The sequence below is a fragment of the Carcharodon carcharias genome, chromosome 12 (assembly GCF_017639515.1).
Source record: "Carcharodon carcharias isolate sCarCar2 chromosome 12, sCarCar2.pri, whole genome shotgun sequence".
In the NCBI taxonomy this organism is placed as follows: domain Eukaryota; kingdom Metazoa; phylum Chordata; class Chondrichthyes; order Lamniformes; family Lamnidae; genus Carcharodon; species Carcharodon carcharias.
The window spans coordinates 98,084-118,626 of record NC_054478.1 but is presented as its reverse complement, the minus strand read 5'-3'; the positions used below and the strand labels follow the sequence as shown (position 1 = coordinate 118,626).

The window sequence follows — 20,543 nt, the reverse complement described above, 5'->3', positions numbered from 1 at the left end:
CTGTAATTCCAGTCCCTTCCTTTAACCACATGGCTGAATATTTTAGCAAACTGAAGCATAGCTTTAAATATATTCCATTGGTCCAGGTAATGTCCAGACAACAGAAGTCATAAAGAACTGCCCAAGCATGAATTGTCCCACTCACTGGGAGGGCAGGAAATTAGCAATGAACTGTTCAAAGTTGTCTACCTATTCCTTAACACAGTGTTAAGGTGCAAACTGGTAGTAACCACCTTTTAAATACATCCATTGATGCTCATGGAGCAAGAAAGGAATCATAAATGAACATACAATCATAAGTCCTTTATAATTAGTTTCTCCCACTGCAGCCAAAGTCAACTGTTTATAAAATGATTGCAAGTTGTGGAGGTGCAGTCAGTGCAAACAACTGAAATTCAGCAGAGAGGGACATCAGTAATAAAAAGGGCACAAGTTATCCATGGTAACCTTTGGCAGCTCATGCTCCTTGACATTTTAACTACCATTCCGATGTCACTCTCATCCATACCCCATGCCCACCTTCTTTCCCCTAAGCTTTTCTAATACTTTTGGCCCAAATGTCTCTATTATGTACCATCCACTGAATTACAGCGGCCAGGCTGCGTACCAACGGTCCCTGACGCAGTTGCTAGGAGGTGGATGATAAGATTCCCAGGTTTACTCAGCCTCAGCACAGCTTCCTCCGAACAAAGCGCTGCAATTTTAACCATGTGGGAGTCACATCATTGAGCCTGGGCCCCATCGGTATTTCTACATTTTAACTCTCTCCTTACATTGCAGCAATGAACTTTCAATTAAATATCAGACTGAACCATATGGAAACACTGAAGGAAATGGGAAGGATAGCACCTGGGAAAAATAGACTTAAACTTAACTGCTGGTTAAAGTGAGACTTACAAACACAGTCCTCACCTCATCATCCTTTGCAGCAAACACCTGCAGCACCTGGCGTCCAACATAATAATGCCGCAAAATCTGTAATTCATAGAAAATATATAACATCAATTTGCATTTACAATTTATATTTAGATACTGCCTTTAAAGTAATGGAATGTCCCAAGTGCTTCACAGCAGCATTATAAAGCATTATAAATCAAAGTTTTATAACATCAAGCCACACAAGGAACTATTAAGTCAGATGACGAAAAGCTTGCTGAAAGAAGTGGGTTTCAAGGAATGTCTTAAAGAAGAAAACTGAAGTAGAAAGGCGTAGAGATGTGCCGAGGGAATTCCAAAGTTTGGGGCCTAGGTAATCGAAGGCATGGGCATCAATGGCAGAGCAATTAAAATTGGGAATGCACAAGAGGCCAAAATTATAGAGGGTAGGCAGGATTGTGGAGTTGAGGCCACAATCTGATCAGCCATGAGGTTATCGAACAGGGAACAGGATCGAGAGGCTGAATGGCCTATTCCTGCTCCTAATTCATATTTTTATATTAGAAAGGGTTAAAATGTAGAAATGATATCCCATCCCTTGGCGCTTCACAGGATTATTATAAAACAAAGTATGACAATGAGCCACATAAAAAGATATTAAGGCAGATGGCCAGAGCTCACAACAGGGCATTCGAATGATCCATGTACATGGACCCCCAAATCTCTTTGTAGCCCCACTGTTTCTAGCTTTTCACCATTTAGAAAGTACCCTGTTTCATTCTTTTTAGGTTTAAAGTGGATGCCCTCACATTTGCTAACATTGAAATCCATTTGCCACAGCTGTGCCCATTAACAATCTGTCAACATCTTGTTTTATGCTTCCATCTACACTGCTTGCGAGATCACCTATCTTTGTTTCATCAACAAATCTGGGTATGTAGTTTTCTATTCCATCATCTAAGTTGTTAATAAATATGGCAGGGTAATGGCCGAAGAGGTAGGCTTTAAGGAGCATCTTTAAGGAGGAAAATGAGATAGAGAGGTGGAGAGCTTTAGGGATGGAATTCCAGAGCTTGGGGCCCAGGTAACTGAAGGCACAACCACCAGTGGTGGAACGATTAAAATCTGGGATTTTCATAGAGGTCAGAATTCAAGGACTGCAGAGAATTAGTAGGGTTTTGGGGTTGTGGAAGAGATTACAAGGGCAGAGGGGCATTAGGGTGTGCAGGGAATTGAAAACAAGGATGAAATTTTTAGAATTGAAACGCTGCTTAACGGGAGCCAATGTAATTCAACAACCACAGGCGTGATGGGTAAACATGATTAGGTGTGAGTTAGGACCCAGGCAGCAGAGTTTTAGATGGCGTCAAGTTTAGAAAGTAGAACAGGAAACACCAGTTAGAAATGCGTTGAAACTGTCTAGTCTAGAGGTAACAAAGGCATGGATGAGGATTTCAGTAGCAGTTGAGTTGAAGCAAGCAACATTACAGGAATGGAAGTAGGTGGTCTTAGTGATGGCACCAATGTGTGGTCAGGAGCTCATCTCAGGACCAAATATGATATGGCGTAACGTATTGCCGCTGGACTAGTAAACCAGAGACCCAGGGTAATCCTCTGGGGACCTGGGTTCAAATCCTGCCATGGCAGATGGTGGAATTTGAATTCAATAAAAATCTGGAATTAGTCTAATGTTGACCATGAAACCATTGTCGATTGTTGTAAAAACCCATCTGGTTAATATCCCTTAGGGAAGGAAATCTGGCCTGCATGTGACTCCAGACACACAGCAATGTGGTTGATTCTTAATGCCCTCTGAACTAGGGCAACTAGCGATGGGTAATAAGTGCTCGCCTGGCCAGCAACACCCACATCTAATGAATAAAAAAAAAACTTAAGAATGCCAGGCAATTTTTCCGCACACAAAATATCAGGCAACGACCCTTATACAGAATACTGGCCAATGCCCCCCTTACATGGAACACTAGGCAATGTTCCCGTACACAGAAAACCAGACAACTTCCCCGTATATGGAATACTAGGCAACATCCCAATACACGGAATACCGGACAACATCCCGATACACGAAATACCAGGCAACTGTCCAATGCATGGGATGCTGAGCATCATTCTTGTACACAAAATGCCAGGCAACATTCTTCATGCATGAATTCCGGACAATGTTCCCATGCACAAAATACTGGGCAACGTCCCTCTGCATGGAATACCAGTAAACATTTGTGTGTATAGAATACTGGGCATTATTCCTGTATACAGAATGCTGGGCAATATTCCTGTGCATGAAATACAACGTTCCCAAGTACAAAATACCAGGCAACGTTCCCATAAATGGAATTCTGGGAAACATCCTTGTACACAGAATACCAGACAATGTTCCAGTACTTGATATGCCAGGCCATGTTACTATACACAATGGTGAGTTTGGTTACTGTATGCATCCTTGGGCATTCCTATCCATGTTGGAACTCTTTTCGTCCATGGGATATGCATCTCTCCCAAGGGCACCATTTATTGCCCATTCCTAACTGCCCTTAAGAAGATTGTGGTGAGCTGCATTCTTGAATCTTACAACAGTGCTGGTTAGGATTTTTAATGTTAAATGTGCAGGAAACAGCTTTGGCGACTTGAGGGACACAGAACACATACATTTTTACCATTGCTTACTTGTGAAGACTTGGTAAATCCGAGGACACTGAAGCATTTCCCATCTGTTTTATACTTCATCTGTTCCTGATCCACTTGTGAGAATGGGATAATATCACTACCGTAGCGGAATCCTGAAAAATAACTTGGAATTATACAGTGCCTTTAGCAAATTAAAACATCCCAAGGCACCTCATAATAGACATTTTAAACAAAATTTGATACCAAGCCACATAAGATGAAATTGGAATCATAGAATCTTAGAAAAGTTACAACTGAGAAGGAGACCATTCGGTTCCTCACATCTGTGCCAACTCTCAACATATGAAACTCACCATTTCATGTGTCCCATTTTCTTGCCATTTCCCTGTAACCCTGAAAATTTCTTTTCTTGGGTTCCATAAATGCAGCAAGGAGGTGGAAGAAGGGGCCATAAAAGTGGCGAGAGGGACAGAGAGAGACTTTGGGCCTATAAAGTGGCGAGAAGGAGCGATATTCAGCACCATAAATGTGGCGAGCGAGAGTTCAGGTCCAAAAAAGTGGCAGGAAGGAGTGACATACAAGGCTTAAAAGTGGGGAGAAAGAGTGACATTCAGTGCCATAAAAACAGAGAGAGAGAGAGCGCGAGAGCTCAGGGCCATAACTGCAGAGAGAGAGTGAGTTCAGGACTATAAAGCTGGCGAGAAGGAGCAAGATTCGGGGCCATAAAATTGACGAAAGAGAGCGAGAGTTCAGGGCCATAATAAAAGTGAAAGAAAGCAAGAGTTCAGGGCCATTAAAACAGTGAGAAAGCAAGAGTTTGAACCCTTCAAAGCAGCACCAGAGGGTGAGAGTTTGAGGGCCATCAAAGTGGCGATAGAGGGGGAGAGTTCCATTGCATAAAAGCAGAGACAGAGAGTGAGAGGTTGGGGCTATCAAAACAGCAAGAGTTTGGGGCAATAAAAGTGGTGACAGAGAACAGAAGTTCAGGGCCATCAAAGTGCCGATAGAGAAGAAGAGTTCAAGACAATCAAAGCGGCAAGAGAGCGAGAGACATTTCAGGACCCTAAAAGCGGCGAGAGTGAGTGAGAGTTCAAAGACATCAAAGTGACAACAGATGGTGAGATTTTGGGGCCATCAATTCAGTGACCGAGAATGAGAGCTCAGGCCAAAAAAAGCGGCGACAGAAAGCGAGAATTGGGGGCCATTGAAGTGACTGGAGAAAGTGCAGATACGGGCCCTAAAAGTGGAGAGAAGGAGTGACATTCTGTTCCATAAAAGCAACGAGAGAAGCCATAGTTGGAAGCCATAATAGTGGCAAAAGAAAGCGAGAGTTCAGGGCCACAAAAGCAGTATCAGATGATGAGAGCTCAAGGCCATCACAGTGGCGATAGAGAGCAAGAGCGCCATGACATAAAAGCAGCGACACAGAGCAAGAGGTCGAGGCAATAAAAATGGCAACTGACAGCAAGAGTTCAGGGCCAAGTGCCAATGGACAGCAAGAGGTCAAGGTCATTAAAGCACCAAGGGAGAACGAGAATTCAAGGCCATCAAAGCTCTAAGAGAAAACGAGAGTTCAGGACAATCAAAACAGCAAGAGAGAGTGAGAATTCAGGACTATAAAAGCAGCAGAGTGAGTGAGAGTTCTGGGTCATCAAAGCAGCAACAGATGGCAAGAGTTCTGGGCCATAAAAGCAATAACAGAGAGTGAGTTTGGGGCCACTGAAGTGACCAGAGTGAGCAAGAGTATGTGGTCATAAAAGTGGCAAGAAGGAACGAGATTTGGAGCGATGAAAAAGGCGAGAGAGCAAGAGTTCGTTTCCCTAAAAACAGTGACACAGAGCAAGTTTGGGGCAATAAAAGAGGTCGTCAGGTCCAAAGGAGAGCGAGAGTAAAAGACAACCAAAGCAGCAAGAGTGAGTGCTGAGGGCCATCAAAGCAGCAAAAGGAAATGAGAGTAGGGGCCATAAAAACAGCGAAAGCGAAACAGAGAGTATGGGACCATCAAAACGGCAAAGTGAGTGAGAGTTGAGGCCATAAAAACGGTGAGAGAGAGAGAAAGAGAGAGAGAGAGTTCGGGGCCATAAAAGCAGCAAAAGAGAGCAAAAGTGCAGGGACATCAAAGTGGCAACAGAGAATGAGAGTTCAGGGAAACAAAAGCAGTGTCAGAGGGTGAGAGTTCAGGGCTATCAAAGCAGTGAGAAGGTGAGAGTTTGGTGCCATAAAAGCAGGGACACAGAGTGAGAGGTAGGGGGCCATCAAAGAGCAAGGGAGATCGAGATTTCGGGGCAATAAAAGCAGCGATGGCAAGCGAGAATTCAGGGCCATCAAACAGGTATCAGAGGGCCAGTGTTAGGGTCATCACAGTGGTGATAGAGGGCAAAAGTTCCATGCCATAAAACTAGCGACAGAGAGCAAGAGTTCAGGGCCATTAAAGTGCCAAGGGAGAGCGAGAGTGCAAGACAATCATAGCGGCAAGAGAGCGTGAGAGTCGAGGGCCACAAAAGTGGCGAAAGAGAGAGAGATTTCAGAACAATCAAAGTGGCAAGAGAGAAAGTGAAAATTCAGGGCAGTAAGAGCGACAGGAAAGAGCAGGATATGGGTCCTAAATGTGGGCAGAGGGGGCCACATTCGGTTCCATAATAGCAGCGAGAGAGAGAGAGAGAGAGTTGGGGCCAGAAAAGCAATGACAGAGGATGAGAGTTCAGTGCCATAAAAGCAGCAAGAGAGCATGAGCGTTCAGGACAATAAAAGCAGCAACAAAATGCAACAGTTCAGGGCAATAAAAGTGATGACATACAGCGAGAATTTAGGGCCATCAAGGCACCAAGGGGTATAAAAGCTAGGGAAAGTAAAAGCGACAGGAGAGAATGAGTGCTTGGGACAAAAAAGCAGTGCGAAGGAGAGAGCCCTTGAGATGATGGTGATGAACTGCCTTCTTGAATCGCTGCAGTCATGTTGTGTGGCACTACCACCGTGAAAATTGGGATAAATTTTGAACAGATCTAGCAACTCAAGACTGGGCATCCATGAGGCGGTTTGGACCATCATCATCAGCAGAATTGTACTCAAACACAATCTGTAACCTCATGCCCCGGCATATTACCCCACACTACCATTACCATCAAGCCAGGGGATCAACCCTGGTTCAATGAAGAGTGCAGGAGGGCATGCCAGGAGCAACACCAGGAATACCTAAAAATGAGGTGTCAACCTGCTGAAGCTATAACACGGGACAACTTGCATGCCAAACAGCATAAACAGCAAATGATTGACTGAGCTAAGCGATCTCACAACCAACGGATCAGATCTAAGCTCTGCAGTCCTGCCACATCCAGTCATGAATGGTGGTGGACAATGAAACAATTCACTGGAGGACGAGGCTCCACAAATATCCCCATCCTCAATATTGGATGAGCCCAGCACATCAGTGCAAGGCTGAAGCATTCGCTACAATCTTCAGCCAGAAGCTCCGAGATGGATGATTCACCTTGGCCTCCTCCAGAGGTCGCCAGCATCACAGAGCCTGCAACCAATTAGATTCGCTCCATATGATATCAAGAAATGGCTGAAGTCGCTGGATACTGCAAAGGATATGGGCCCTGACAATATTCCGACAATAGTACTGAAGACTTGTGCTCCAGAACTAGCCATACCCCTAGCCAAGCTGTTCCAGTACAACTACAACACTGGCATCTACCCGGCTATGTGGAAAATTGCCCACATATGTTTTGTACACAAAAAGCAGGACAAATCCAACCCGGCCAATTATCGCCCCACCAGTCTACTCTTGATCATCAATAAAGTAATGGCAGGGTTCATCAACAGTGCTATCAAGCAGCACTTGCTTAGCAATAACCTGCTCACTAGTGCCCAGTCTGGGTTCCGCCAGGGACACTCAGCTCCTGACCTCATTACAGCCTTGGTTCAAAGGCGGACAAAAGAGCTGAACTCAAGAGCTGAAGTGAGAGCGACTGCCCTTGACACCAAGGCAGCATTTGACCGAGTGTGGCATCAAGAAACCCAAGCAGAACTAGAGTCAATGGGAATCAGGCAGAAAACAGGAGTCATATCTAGCACAAAGGAAAATGGTATGATTATTGGAGTTCAGTCACCTCAGCTCTAGGACATCACTGTAGGAGTTCCTCAGAGTGGTTTCCAAGACCCAACCATCTTCAGCTGCTTCATCAATGACCCTCCTTCCATCATAAGGTCAGAAGTGGGGATGTTCGCTGATGTTTGCACAATGTTCCACACCATTCGCGACTCCTCAGATACTGAAGCACTCCATGTCCAAATGCAACAAGACCTGGACAATATCCAGGCTTGGACTGACAAGTGGCAAGTAACATTCATGCCACACAAGTGTCAGGCAATGACCATCTCCAACATGAGAGAATCCAACGATTGCCCCTTGACGTTCAATGGCATTACCATCACTGCATCCCCCACTATCAACATCCTGGGGGTTACCATTGATCAGAAACTGAACTGGGCTAGCATATAAATACTGTGCTACAAGAGCAGGTCAGAGGCTAGGAATCATGCGACGAGTAACTCACCTCCTGACCCCCCCCAAAGCCGGTCCACCATCTACAATGCACAAGTCGGGAGTGCAATGGAATACTCCACACTTGCCTGGATGAGTGCAGCTGCCACAATACTCAAGAAGCTTGACACCATCCAAGACAAAGCAGCCCGCTTGATTGGCACCAAATCCACAAACATTCACTCCCTCCACCACCGATGCACTGTAGCAGCAGTGTGTACCATCTACAAGATGCACTGCAGCAATTCACCAAGGCTCCTTTGACAGCACCTTCCAAACCCACGACCACAACCATCTAGAAGGACAAGGGCAGCAGATAGATGGGAACTCCAACACCTAGAGGTTCCCCTCCAAGTCACTCACCATCCTGATTTGGAAATATATTGTCGTTCCTTCACTGTCACTGGGTCACAATCCTGGAACTCCCTTCCTAACAGCACTGTGGGTGTACCTACATCACGTGGACTGCAGTGGTTCAAGAAGACAGCTCATCACCACCTTCTCAAGGGCAACTAGGGATGGGCAATAAATGCTGGCACAGCCAGTGAAGCCCACATCCCGTGAATGAATAAAAAGGCATTCAAAAGACAATTAGGCTGTTATCTGAAAAGGAAGAATGTGCAGGGTTATGGGAGGAAGGCAGGAGAATGACACTAGGTGAATTGCTCACTCGTAGTGCTGGTAGATATGATGGGCTGAATAGCCTCCTTATGTACTGTAACAATTCTGTGATTCTGAGATAAGTATTGAATTTCTTTTGAAAGCCTCAACTGAAGCTGTCTCCGCCACTCTTTCAGGCTAGTACATCCTAGATCCAAACACATACTGTATAAAATTTTTTTCCTTATGTTGCCAATCTTCTATTGCCAATCACCTTAAATTGGTGTCTCTGATTCTCAATCCTTCCACCAACGGGAACAGTTTCTCCCTATCACAGAATCACAGAATTTTAGCTGCACAGGAGGAGGCCATCATGGCATTACCATTGTGTCTGCACCAACTCTCCAAATGAGCATTATGACCTAGTGCCATTGTCCTGCCTTTTCCCCGTACCCTTGCACATTATTTCTATTCAATTAATCATCTAATGCCCTATTTACTCTGTCCAGACACCTCATTATTTTGAACACCTCTATCAAATATCCTATTAATCTTATCTTCTCCAAGGAAAACAGCCCCAGCTTCTCCAATATATGCATGCAACTGAAATTCCTCATCCCTGGAACCATTCTCGTGAATCTTTTCTGCACCCTCTCTAATCCCATCACATCTTTCATTAAATGTGATGCCCAGAACTCCAGTTGAGGCTGAACTAGTGTCTATCATAGCTTTTTTTCCCTTTTCCTTCATGGGATGTGGATATCGCTGGCAAGGACAACATTTGTTGCCCATCCCTAACTGCCCTTGAACTGAGTGGCTTGCTTAGCCATTTCAGAGGACAGTTAAGAGTCAATCACATTGTTGAAACACACGTAGGGCAGAACAGGTAAGGGTGACAGATTTCCCTCCCTGAAGGGCATTGGTGAACCAGATGGGTTTTTATAACAATTGATGATGGCTGTCATGGTCACCATAACTGAGACTAGCTTTATATTTCAGGTTTAATAATTCAATTGTGGTGGGATCTGAATCCCCGTCCTGTGGGCATTATCCTGGGCCTCTGGATTACTAGCCTAGTGACATTATCACAATGCCACCGTCTCCCTATCAGAAGCAACTTTTTTGCTTCGGTACACTATGCCCCTAATTATAAAGCCCAGGATTATGCAAGCTTTATTAACTGCTTTTTCAACCTGCCCTGTCACCTTCAATGCTTTGTACAAATGTATCCTGGGTTTCTCTGTTTCTGCACACCCTTTATTTTATATTATCCCTCCCCATTCTTTCTAGCAAAATGAATCACTTCACATTTCTCTGCATTAAATTTCAAAAGCCACTTGTCTGCCATTCCACCAGCTTGTCCGTCATTTTGGAAGTTTATAACTATCCTATATTAACACAGAATCACACAGTGCAGAAGAGGCCCTTCGGCCCATCGAATCTGCACCAACACGTGAGAAACACCTGGCCTACCTATCTAATCCCATTTACCAGCATTTGGCCCATAGCCTTGAATGTTATGATGTGCCAAGTGCTCATCCAGGTACTTTTTAAAGGATGTGAGGCAACCTGCCTCCACCATCCTCCCAGGCAGTGCATTCCAGACCTACACCACTCTTTGGGTAAAAAGGTTTTTCCTCACATCCCCCCTAAACCTCCTGTCCCTCACCTTGAACTTATGTCCCCTCGTGACTGACCATGCAACAAAGGGGAACAGCTGCTCCCTATCCACCCTGTCCATGCCCCTCATAATCCTGTACACCTCGATCAGGTCACCCCTCAGTCTTCTCTGCTCCAACAAAAACAACCCAAGTCTATCCAACCTCTCTTCATAACTTAAATGTTTCATCCCAGGCAACATCCTGGTGAATCTCCTCTGCACCCCCTCCAGTGTAATCACATCCTTCCTATAATGTGGCAACCAGATCTGCACACATACTCCAACTGTGGCCTCACCAAGGTTCTATAAAACTCCAACATGATCTCCCTACTTTTGTAATCTATGCCTCGATTGATAAAGGCAAGTGTCCCATATGCCTTTTTCACCACCCCACTAACATGCCCCTCCACTTTCAGAGATCTATGGACACACACGCCAAGGACCCTTTGTTCCTCAGAACTTCCTAGTGTCATGCCGTTCATTGAATACTTCCATGTCAAATTACTCCTTCCAAAGTGTATCACCTCACACTTTTCAGGGTTAAATTCCATCTGCCACTTATCTGCCCATTTGACCCTCTCGCCTGTATGTTCCTGTAGCCCAAGACAGTCAACATGACTGTTAAACACCCGGCCAATCTTTGTGTCATCCACAAACTTACTAATCCTACCCCCCACATAATCATTTATGTAGTTTATATAAATGACGAATAATAGGGGACTGAGCACAGATCCCTGTGGTACGCCACTGGACACTGGCTTCCAGTCACTAAAGCAGCCTTCTGTCAGCACCCTCTGCCTCCGACAACTAAGCCAATTTTGAATCCACCTTATCAAATTACCCTGACAAAGCCATGCTGACTATCCCTGATCACACCTTGCCCCTCCAAGTGGAGATAGATTCTCTCCTTCAGAATTTTCTCCAATAGTTTCCCTATCACTGACGTGAGATTCACTGGCCTATCTCTACAACCCTTCTTAAATAGCGGAACCACATTAGCTGTTCTCCAGTCCATTGGCACCTCCTCCGTGGCCAGAGAGGAATTAAAAATTTGAGTCAGAGGTCCTGCGATCTCCTCCCTTGCCTCCCTCAACAGTCTGGGACACAAATCATCCGGACCTGGAGATTTGTCCACTTTTAAGCCTGCCAACACCTCCAATACCTTGTCTCTCCCTATATCAATTTGTTCAAGAACCTCGCAGTCTCTATCCCTGAGTTCCATACCTTCATCCTCATTCTCTTGGGTGAAGACGGATGTGAAGTATTCGTTCAACACTCTACCCATGTCCTGTTGTTCCACCCATAGATTGCCCCCCACCTTGGTCCCTAATGGGTTCTACTCTTTCCCTGGTTATCCTCTTCCCATTGATATACTTATAGAATATCTTGGGATTTTCCCTACTTTTACCAGCCAGAGCTTTCTCATATCCCCTCTTTGCTCTCTGAATTGCTTTCTTAAGCTCCACCCTGCACTTTCTGTATTCCACTAATGCCTCCACTGATTTGCCTCTCTTGTACCTGCTAAAAGCCTCTCTTTTCCTTCTCATCGTATCCTGAATGTCTCTGGTCATCCATGGTTCTCTGGGTTTGTTACTCCTTCCTATCACCCTAGAGGGAACATGTTGAGCTTGTACCCTCCCCATTTCCTTTTTGAACACCACTCCCCACTGCTCCTCTGTAGATTTCCCCACAAGTAGCTGTTCCCAGCCTACCTTGGCCAGATCCTGCCTTATTTTACTAAAATCCGCTCTCCCCCAATCCAAAACAGTTTTTTTCAACTTGTCTATTTCTTTGTCCATAACAAACTTAAACCGTACCATGTTGTGGCCGCGATCACTAAAATGCTCCCCCACCACAACCTCAGCCACCTGTCCAGCTTCATTCCCTAGAATTAGGTCCAGCACTGCGCCGTCCCTTATTGGACACTCTACATATTGACCTAAAAGGTTCTCCTGTACACATTTCAAAAAATCCACTCCATCCAAGCCCTTAACACTATGTCTATCCCAATTAATGTTGGGAAAGTTGAAATCACCTAATATAATTACCCTATTGTTGTTTTTACACAACTCCGCAAATTGTGCACATATTTGCTCCTCAATTTCCTGCTGACTATCTGGGGTCTATAATAAGCACCTAACAATGTGGCTGCCTCTTTTTTATTCCTAAACTCTACCCACAAGGCTTAATTCAATGCCCCCTCCAAGATATCATCTCTCCTTACTGCAGTAACTGACTCCTTAACTAATAATGCAATGCCCTTTTATTCCATCCCCTGTCTCGCCTGAAGATTCTATATCCCGGAATGTTGAACTGCCAATCCTGCCCTTCCTTCAACCATATCTCAGTGATGGCTACTATATCATAATTCCACGTGTCAATCCTCACCCTTAACTCATCCATTTTACCTGGCATTAGAGGCCATCCAGCCTTGCCTTACTCCCTTGAAACATAATGCAGCTGTACTCCCTCTGACTTGATTGTTTTACTGTATTATGATGTGTCCCTATTCTGCTAACATTCTGTGTTCCCTCCCCCTGCCAAATTAGTTTAAACTCCTCCCAACAGCACTAGCAAACCCACCTGCAAGGATATTAGTCCCGCTCTGGTTCAGATGTAGACTGTTCCGCTTGTACAGGTCCCACCTTCCCCAGAAATGGTCCCAGTGATCCAGGAATCTAAAACCATCCCTCCTGAGCCAACTCTTAAGCCACGTATTCATCTGCGCTATTCTCCTATTTCTGAGCTCGCCTGCACGTGGCACTGGGAGTAATCCAGAGATTACAACCCGAGAGATCTGCCTTTTTAGTCTACTGCCTAACTCCCTGAATTCTTGATGCAAGACCTTATCCCTCTTTCTACCTATGTCATTGGTACCAACATATACCATGACCTCTGCCTTATCACCCTCCCCCTTCAGGATGCCCTGCAGCCTTTCAGTGATATCCCAGACCCTGGCACCAGGGAGGCAACACACCATCCTGGTGTCATGTTGACGGCCACAGTAACGTCTATCTGTTCCCCTGACTATAGAATCCCCTATTACTATTGCTCTTCCTCTCTTCCTCCTCTTCTGTACAGACAGGCTGCTTGTGATGCCAGAAGCTTAGCTCTGTCTGCACTCCCTGGAGGAACCAGCACCCTCATCAGCCTCCAAAATGGAATATCGATTTGCGAGCAGGACCCCAGAGGACTCCTGAACTATGTGCCTGTTTCTCTTGGACTGCCTGGTGGTCACCCATTCCCTTCTTCCCTCAAGTCCCTTCAGCTGTGGTGTGACCACCTCTCTAAACATGCTAGCCAAGATGTTCTCAGACTCGCAGATGCTCCACAGTGTCCTCAGCTGCCGTTCCAGCTCTGAAACCCGAGTTTCCAGGAGCTGCAGCTGGACACACTTCCTGCACACATGCTTGTCCCGGACACTGGAAATGTTCCCGGCTTCCCACATGGAGCACACGGCTTTGAGCTCTCCAGCCATGAATTATCCCTTTAAATTAAATCTTTTAAATCAATTACTCTAGGGCCCATCTTTCCTGATCCTTGTTACTACAGAATATACAAACTATAAACCACAAAAAGACCTTAAACTATAAGCGATAAAAGTAGTAAATACTTAACTGACCTTACCCACTACTTACCAGTCATTCCTTTCCCTGATAGCCTCTACTACTGCAGCAGGGCAAGGCCACTCTCAGAAGATTTAAGAAGTTGAATAGCAAAGAAAAAATGCAAAGGGCACCTCTTCCCCTATGCATCGAATTCTCACTGTGCACCAAATTGCCAATACCCACACTCACTCTGGCTGTGTCTCACTCAGTGTGAGGTCTCTCTCCTGTTCGTGTGCAAACACACGTAGCATGCTTATTATGGTTATTAATATGCATATTATGGTTCACAATAAGTCCAAATTTTGTGACATCTGCAAATTTTGAAATTGTGTCCTATACACCCAAGTCTAGGTCATTAATGTATATCAAGAAAAGCAGGGGTCCTATCACAGACCCCTGGGGAAACCCCATTTTAAACCTTCCTCCAGTCAAAAAAAAACAGTTCACCATGACTCTGTTTCCTGCCACTCAGCCAATTTCATATCCATGCTGCTACTGTCCCTTTTACTGCATGGTCTCAAACTTTGTTGACAAGCCTATTATGTGGCACATTTTCAAAGGCCTTTTGGAAGTCTACGTATACTCATCAAATGCATTATCCTCATCAACTCTGTTTGTAACTTCATCAAAAAGACTCAAGCAAGTTAAATAGTCATTTCATAGCACAAAACTTGAGTATTGCTGTAAAAAGAGGCATGTCAAAGCTCTTTATCTTGCACTTATCACACAAGAATACCAAAGTAAGGGGGGAAAACAACAATTTATACTGTATGTGAAGAGAGTACTGATTGATTAGCACATGGTGTTGCAATGGAGAATGCACCACTGATGGTGACTGTTTCAGCTAAACAAAATAAGTGACAATTATTCACTGACTCATTCCTCAGGGTAAAGCCAAACATTGTTTGAAATTTAAACCAGGCAGCTTGACCCTGATTGCCCTGAGGAATGAGCCAACGAATAGTTGTCACTTAATTTGTTTAGCTGAAACTGACGCAATCTATGTAGATGTTCTTTCTGCCTGGAAAGAACAGGGCCCCGAGTATTATCATACCCTTTTTTTGCCCTCTTAATCAATCTCTTGGTCCTCCTTTGCTGAATTCTAAACTGCTGCCAATCCTCAGGCTTGCTACTTTTTCTGGTAACTTTATATGACTCCTCTTTGGATCTAATGCTATCCTTAATTTCTTTTGTTAGCCATGGTTGGCCCAGCCATCGAAGCCCACATCGCATGAATGAATAATAAAAAAAATACATTTGTTCTTTAAACATTAGCCATTGTCTATCCACCATCATGCCTTTTAATGAAGTTCCCCAATCTATCTTAACCAACTCATTCCTCCTACCTTCATAGCTTCCTTTGTTAAGATTGAGGACCCTGGTTTCAGATCGACTACTTCAATTTCCATCCTAATGAAGATTCTATTATGGTATGGTCACTATTCCCTAAAGGACCTCACACAACAAGATTATTAATCAAACTCTTCTCATCGCACAATACCAAATCTAGGGTAGCCTGTTCCCTAGTCAGTTCCTCAACATACTGGTCTAAAAAACCATCTCATACACAACAAAAATAATTCTCCTGAAAGATTTTAAAAATTCACTTCCTCCAGTAGTTAGAACCCATGTTGAAGACCAGAGGGTTGTAACAGCTAGACAGTCAGCGGAGACTGCTGACGATTATCAGTTGGTCCATAAATCCAAACCATCTCACAAACCCGGAAGGTTAGAAGATGGGAAGGTCAAAAGACGGCAAGTAGGCAGGGAAGAGAAGGGGCAGTTGGTAATTCCCCGAACATCCTCAGGACAGAAAGGAAGGTGCTGAGGCTGGAAGTGATATTTGATGGCCTTACTGTTTCCATTGTAACAAAGTGGGACATGTTCGTGCCAATTGCTGGAAGTTGTGCAGGAAATCCATGGGAACTATTGTGGTACGTGAGGGCACTTCAGAAAGACCTGACTGAAAGTACAGAAGATCAAGTTGTAGCTGTGAAACCCGAGCGTGAACACTGCTGTGAGTTCAGGAGAGGTGAATAAGATATATAAGAGGTGCAAAGAATTTTTGTCAAGGGGAAAAGTAACCCCTTATCCCTCAAATGCGACAGCTAAACCTCTAATCATACTCAGGGATACGGGAGCCAGCCAAACATTTTTGCTTGGTAAAGGCATAAGTTTTCCATCAGAAAGCATATTAAAAACCAAAGTTCTAGTCAATGGTATTGGTGGACAGTATATACCCATACCTTTATACCGGATATTCTTGGAGTGTGACCTATTGTCTGAGACAGTGATGGTAAGGGTTGTTCAGAAGTTACCCCTGGATGGAATTGATTTACTCCCAGAAATAATTTAACTGGAGCGAAGGTGGTAGCTTCTCCCGTATTTACAGAGAGCCCAAATGAGGGTAAAGAGACGGAGCAGTTACAGGAAAAGGTTCCAGGAATTTTTCCTTCATGTGTGATAACCTGAGCAAGGGCTAAGCAAAGTCCATCACTGAAGTTCAAGGTGATACCACAGGCAGATATTTGGCTGGCTGAAACTTTCTTTACAGACTTAGATAATCTGAAAGAGGTGTTCAACAAATAATCTTGAGTTGAGGCTCAACAAGCTGATCCAGAGTTAAGTAAGATAACACCAACAGCCCAAACTGAAGCTGAAATTGAGAAAGTTCCAGAATTTTATTACATTAAAAATGGAATTCTAATGAGAAAGCGGAGACCTCCTCAAACCTGTAGATGAGGAGTGGGCGCTTGTTCAACAGGTAGTGGTACTGCCCAAATATCGTAAAGAGATATTACGGATAGCACATGAAATTCCAATGGCAGGACATGTAGGAATACGGAAAACTCAAGCGCAAATAAACTGGCAGTTTTACTGGCCAGGTCTTCATAAGGACATAGTGCAGTTTTGTACAATGTGCCACACGTGCCAGATGGTAGGAAAACCACAACATACAATCAAACAGCACCCTTAGTTCCCATATCAGTTTTTGAGGAACCATTCAGCAGGGTGTTAGTGGACTGTGTGGGACCATTATCAAAAATGATAGCAGGACTCCAGTATATGCTTACTATTATAGATATGACAACTCAATTTCCAGAGGACATCGGTTTAAGACAATTACAGCTAAAGTGGTGGTAGAGAAGTTGGCCCAATTTTTTTACTCAATATGGATTGCTTGTGGAGATCCAGTCAGATCAAGGTCCCAATTTTATGTCTAAAATCTTTCAGAACATAATGAGTAGTTTGGGTATAAAACAGTTAAAGTCCACAGCATATCACCCACAAACACAGAGAGCTTTAGAGAGGTACCATCAAACTCCCAAAACAATGATTAAAGCACATTGTCATGAATAATTCTTTATTTGCTGCCGAGATTCACCAAATGAATCTAATGGTTTTAGCCCTTTTGAATTAATTTACTGACGTGAACACACGAACAAGGAGTGGACCATTCAGCCCCTCGAGCTTGCTCCGCATTTAATAAGATCATGGCTGATCTGATAGTAACCTCAAATCTACATCCCACTTACCCCTGATAACCTATCATCCTTTTACTTACCAAGAATCTATTTATCTCTGCCTTAAAAATATTCAGGCTCGGCTTCCACCACCTTTTCAGGAAGAGAGTTCCAAAGACTCACAACCCTCAGTGAAAAAATGATGTTTCATCTGTGTATTAAATGGACGACCCCTTATTTTTAAACAGTAACCCCTAGGTAGAACCATAGAAAAGTTACAGCACAGAAGGAAGCCATTCAGCCCATCTTCTCCATGCCGGCCCGAGGACACCCAGGTGCCCTTTCTAATCCCACCTTCCTGCACCCGGCCCATAGTCCTGCAGCTTACAGCACTTAAGGTGCAGATCCAGGCACTTTTTGAAAGAGTTTAGAGTTTCTGCCTCTACCACCAACTTGGGCAGCGAATTCCAGACACCCACTACCCTCTGCATAAAAAAGTTCTTCCTTATGATGTTTTAAGGGAAAAATATGGGTTTAGGGGGAATTGTATACAAAGGGCATCCTGAAAATAACTTGCCACTGAATGTTATATAGATAATCATTCTCCGTGGGGTAACATGCACTTGACAAAAAGTGAAACTTAAAAATGGTTAGGATTGACCTTGCTAGTGTCATGCCTATAAGACGTGAGATCATAAAGCGTGTAGATCAAACCTTACTTTCTGCTTATATGAAAATGGACTTTGCTGGACCAAAAAGCATGGCTGCTACAGTTCATATGATTTGCAAGTTGGTTACAGTTCTGAAAACTTCCAACAGAAATTACAGGACAAAGTTCATCCTGTGGAATCTCACTGTGTGGACCCATTACAACCAACGAAACAAGTTCTAGATTCTTCCCCACAGGAGGAAACATCCTTTCCACATCCATCCAGTCAAGACCCCTCAGGATCTTATATGTTTCAATCAAGTCACCTCTTACTATTCTAAGCTTCAGCAGATACAAGCCTAGTCTGTCTAACCTTTCCTCATAAGACAAGCCCACCCATTCCAAGTATTAGTCTGGTAAACCTTCTCTGAACTGCTTCCAACACATTTACATCCTTCCTTAAATAAGGTGACCTATACTGTACACAGTATTCCAGAGGTGGTCTCACTAGTGTCCTGTATAACTGAAGCATAACCTCCCTACTTTTGTATTCAATTCCCCTCGCAATAAATGATAATGTTCTATTAGCTTTCCTAATTACTTGCTGTACCTGCATACCAGCCTTTTGTGATTCATGCACTAGGACACCCAGGTCCCCCTGCATCTCAGAGCTCTGCAATCTCTCACCATTTAGATAATATGCATCTCTTTTATTCTTCCTGCCAAAATGGACAATGGGACCTTTTCCAAATCTAGGGAATTTTGGAAAATTAAAATCAATGCATCAACTATTTCACTAAAAACTTCTTTTAAGACCCTAGGTTGAAGTCCATAAGGACCTAGGCTCTTGTCAGCCCGCAGCTCCAACAATTTACTCAGTACCACTTGTCTGGTGACTGTAATTTTCCAGACTTCCTCCCCCATTTCCATTTCCTGGTTTATAGCTGCTTCTGGGATGTTGTATCCTCTATAGTGCAAACTGATGCAAAATACCTGTTCAATTCACCTGCAATCTCCTTGATTTCCATTATCAATTCTCCAGACTCACTTTCTGTTGGACCAACACTTACTTTGTTAACTTGTTTCTTTTTAAATATTTATAAAAACTCTTACTATCTGTTTTTATATATCTGGCTGGCATTCTCTCATACTTTAATTTTTCCCTCCTTAGTCTTTTAGTCATTCTTTGCTGTTCCTTATATTCTGTCCAATCTTCTGACCTGCTACCTGTCTTTGCACAATTATAGGCTTTTTCTTTAATTTTGATACTAACTTTAACTTTTTTAGGTAGTTTGAAATGAATCAAAGAAAAGCTTTTGGGAGAGAAGGACGAATCCTGTATGTTAGATTATGTGTCCGTGTTCTTGGAATGGCTCATGGGAGCCTGCAAAGTGGCTCAAGAATATCTTAAAGTTTCTCAAACAAAGATGAAAGAATGGGCAGATAAGCAAGCTATACCCGAACATTACAACCAAGGAATGAAGTGTTAGTATTATTGCCATTACAGGGGGAACCTTTGAAAGCACAGCTCAGTGGTCCATGCAAGGTAATTAGGAGGATTAGTAAAGTAAATTATCTGATAAATACCCTAGATTGTAGGAAAAAGAATCGGCTGTGTCACATGAATATGTTAAAACGATACCATCGTAGGGAGGAAGATAGGAAAGAGCGGTTATATCAGGTTGTAAGCATAATGGAGGATGAAAGAAACAGTGAGAGTGAGGTAGAAGGAGACTTAGTTTACAAATTGAATCTCCTACTATCCAATTAGCTGACACTGAAATATTAGGACAGTTAGATACCATAATTGGATACTTAGAGGTAGAACGACGAGAGGATCTAGTGAGGTCACTTGCAGAATTTAAAGGAATCTGTAGGGTTAAACTAGGGTCTGAAACTTTAGCCACACATTGTGAATGTAGGGGAATTTTCTCCTATGAAGCAACATCCTTTAAGTCCAGAGAAATAAGCACAAATGATAGCAGAAATTCAATATATATTAGAAAATCATCTAATTAAGCCTAGTCAAAGCTGTTGGTGTTCTCCAGTTATGTTAGAGCCGAAACCTGACGGGTCCAGCAGATTCTGCATAGACTATAGAGAGGTTATTGCGGTAACTAAAACGGATTCCTACCCAATCCCTCATCTAGCAGATTACATTGACAGGGTTGGCAGTGCCATGTTCCTTACTAAGATAGATTTGTTGAAAAGATACTGGCAAGTATCTTTAACATTGTGAGCAAAGGAGATATCGGCTTTTGTCACACCAAATGGGCCATACCAATGCCGAGTAATGCCATTTGGACGAAAAAATGCTCCAGCCACATTCCAAAGACTAATGAATCAGGTGATCACTAATGTTCCTAACTGTGTGGTTTTACTTGGATAATGTATTGGTTCACAGAAACACATGGAAAGACCATTTAAAAAAATTGGAAGCCTTATTTAAACAATTACAGTTAACAGATCACAGAATTGTTATGGTGTAGGAGACCAT

At 43.5% G+C, this 20,543-nt stretch overlaps 1 protein-coding gene across 5 annotated transcripts in view; it reads right to left on the bottom strand.

Moving 5' to 3' along the window:
* Positions 1 to 20,543, bottom strand: part of xrcc5 (X-ray repair complementing defective repair in Chinese hamster cells 5) — a 187,822-nt gene that overhangs the window by 90,981 nt on the left and 76,298 nt on the right. For all 5 annotated transcript variants that reach the window (XR_005944593.1, XR_005944592.1, XM_041201108.1 and 2 more), the window contains 2 exons: positions 3,559 to 3,671; positions 913 to 975 (listed from right to left, as the gene is read on the bottom strand). Coding sequence is in view for 3 of the 5 variants with exons in the window: in XM_041201108.1 (XP_041057042.1) it covers positions 913 to 975; positions 3,559 to 3,671 (176 nt within the window). In the remaining 2 variants the exon portion in view is untranslated. The remainder of the gene's footprint in view (positions 1 to 912; positions 976 to 3,558; positions 3,672 to 20,543) is intronic.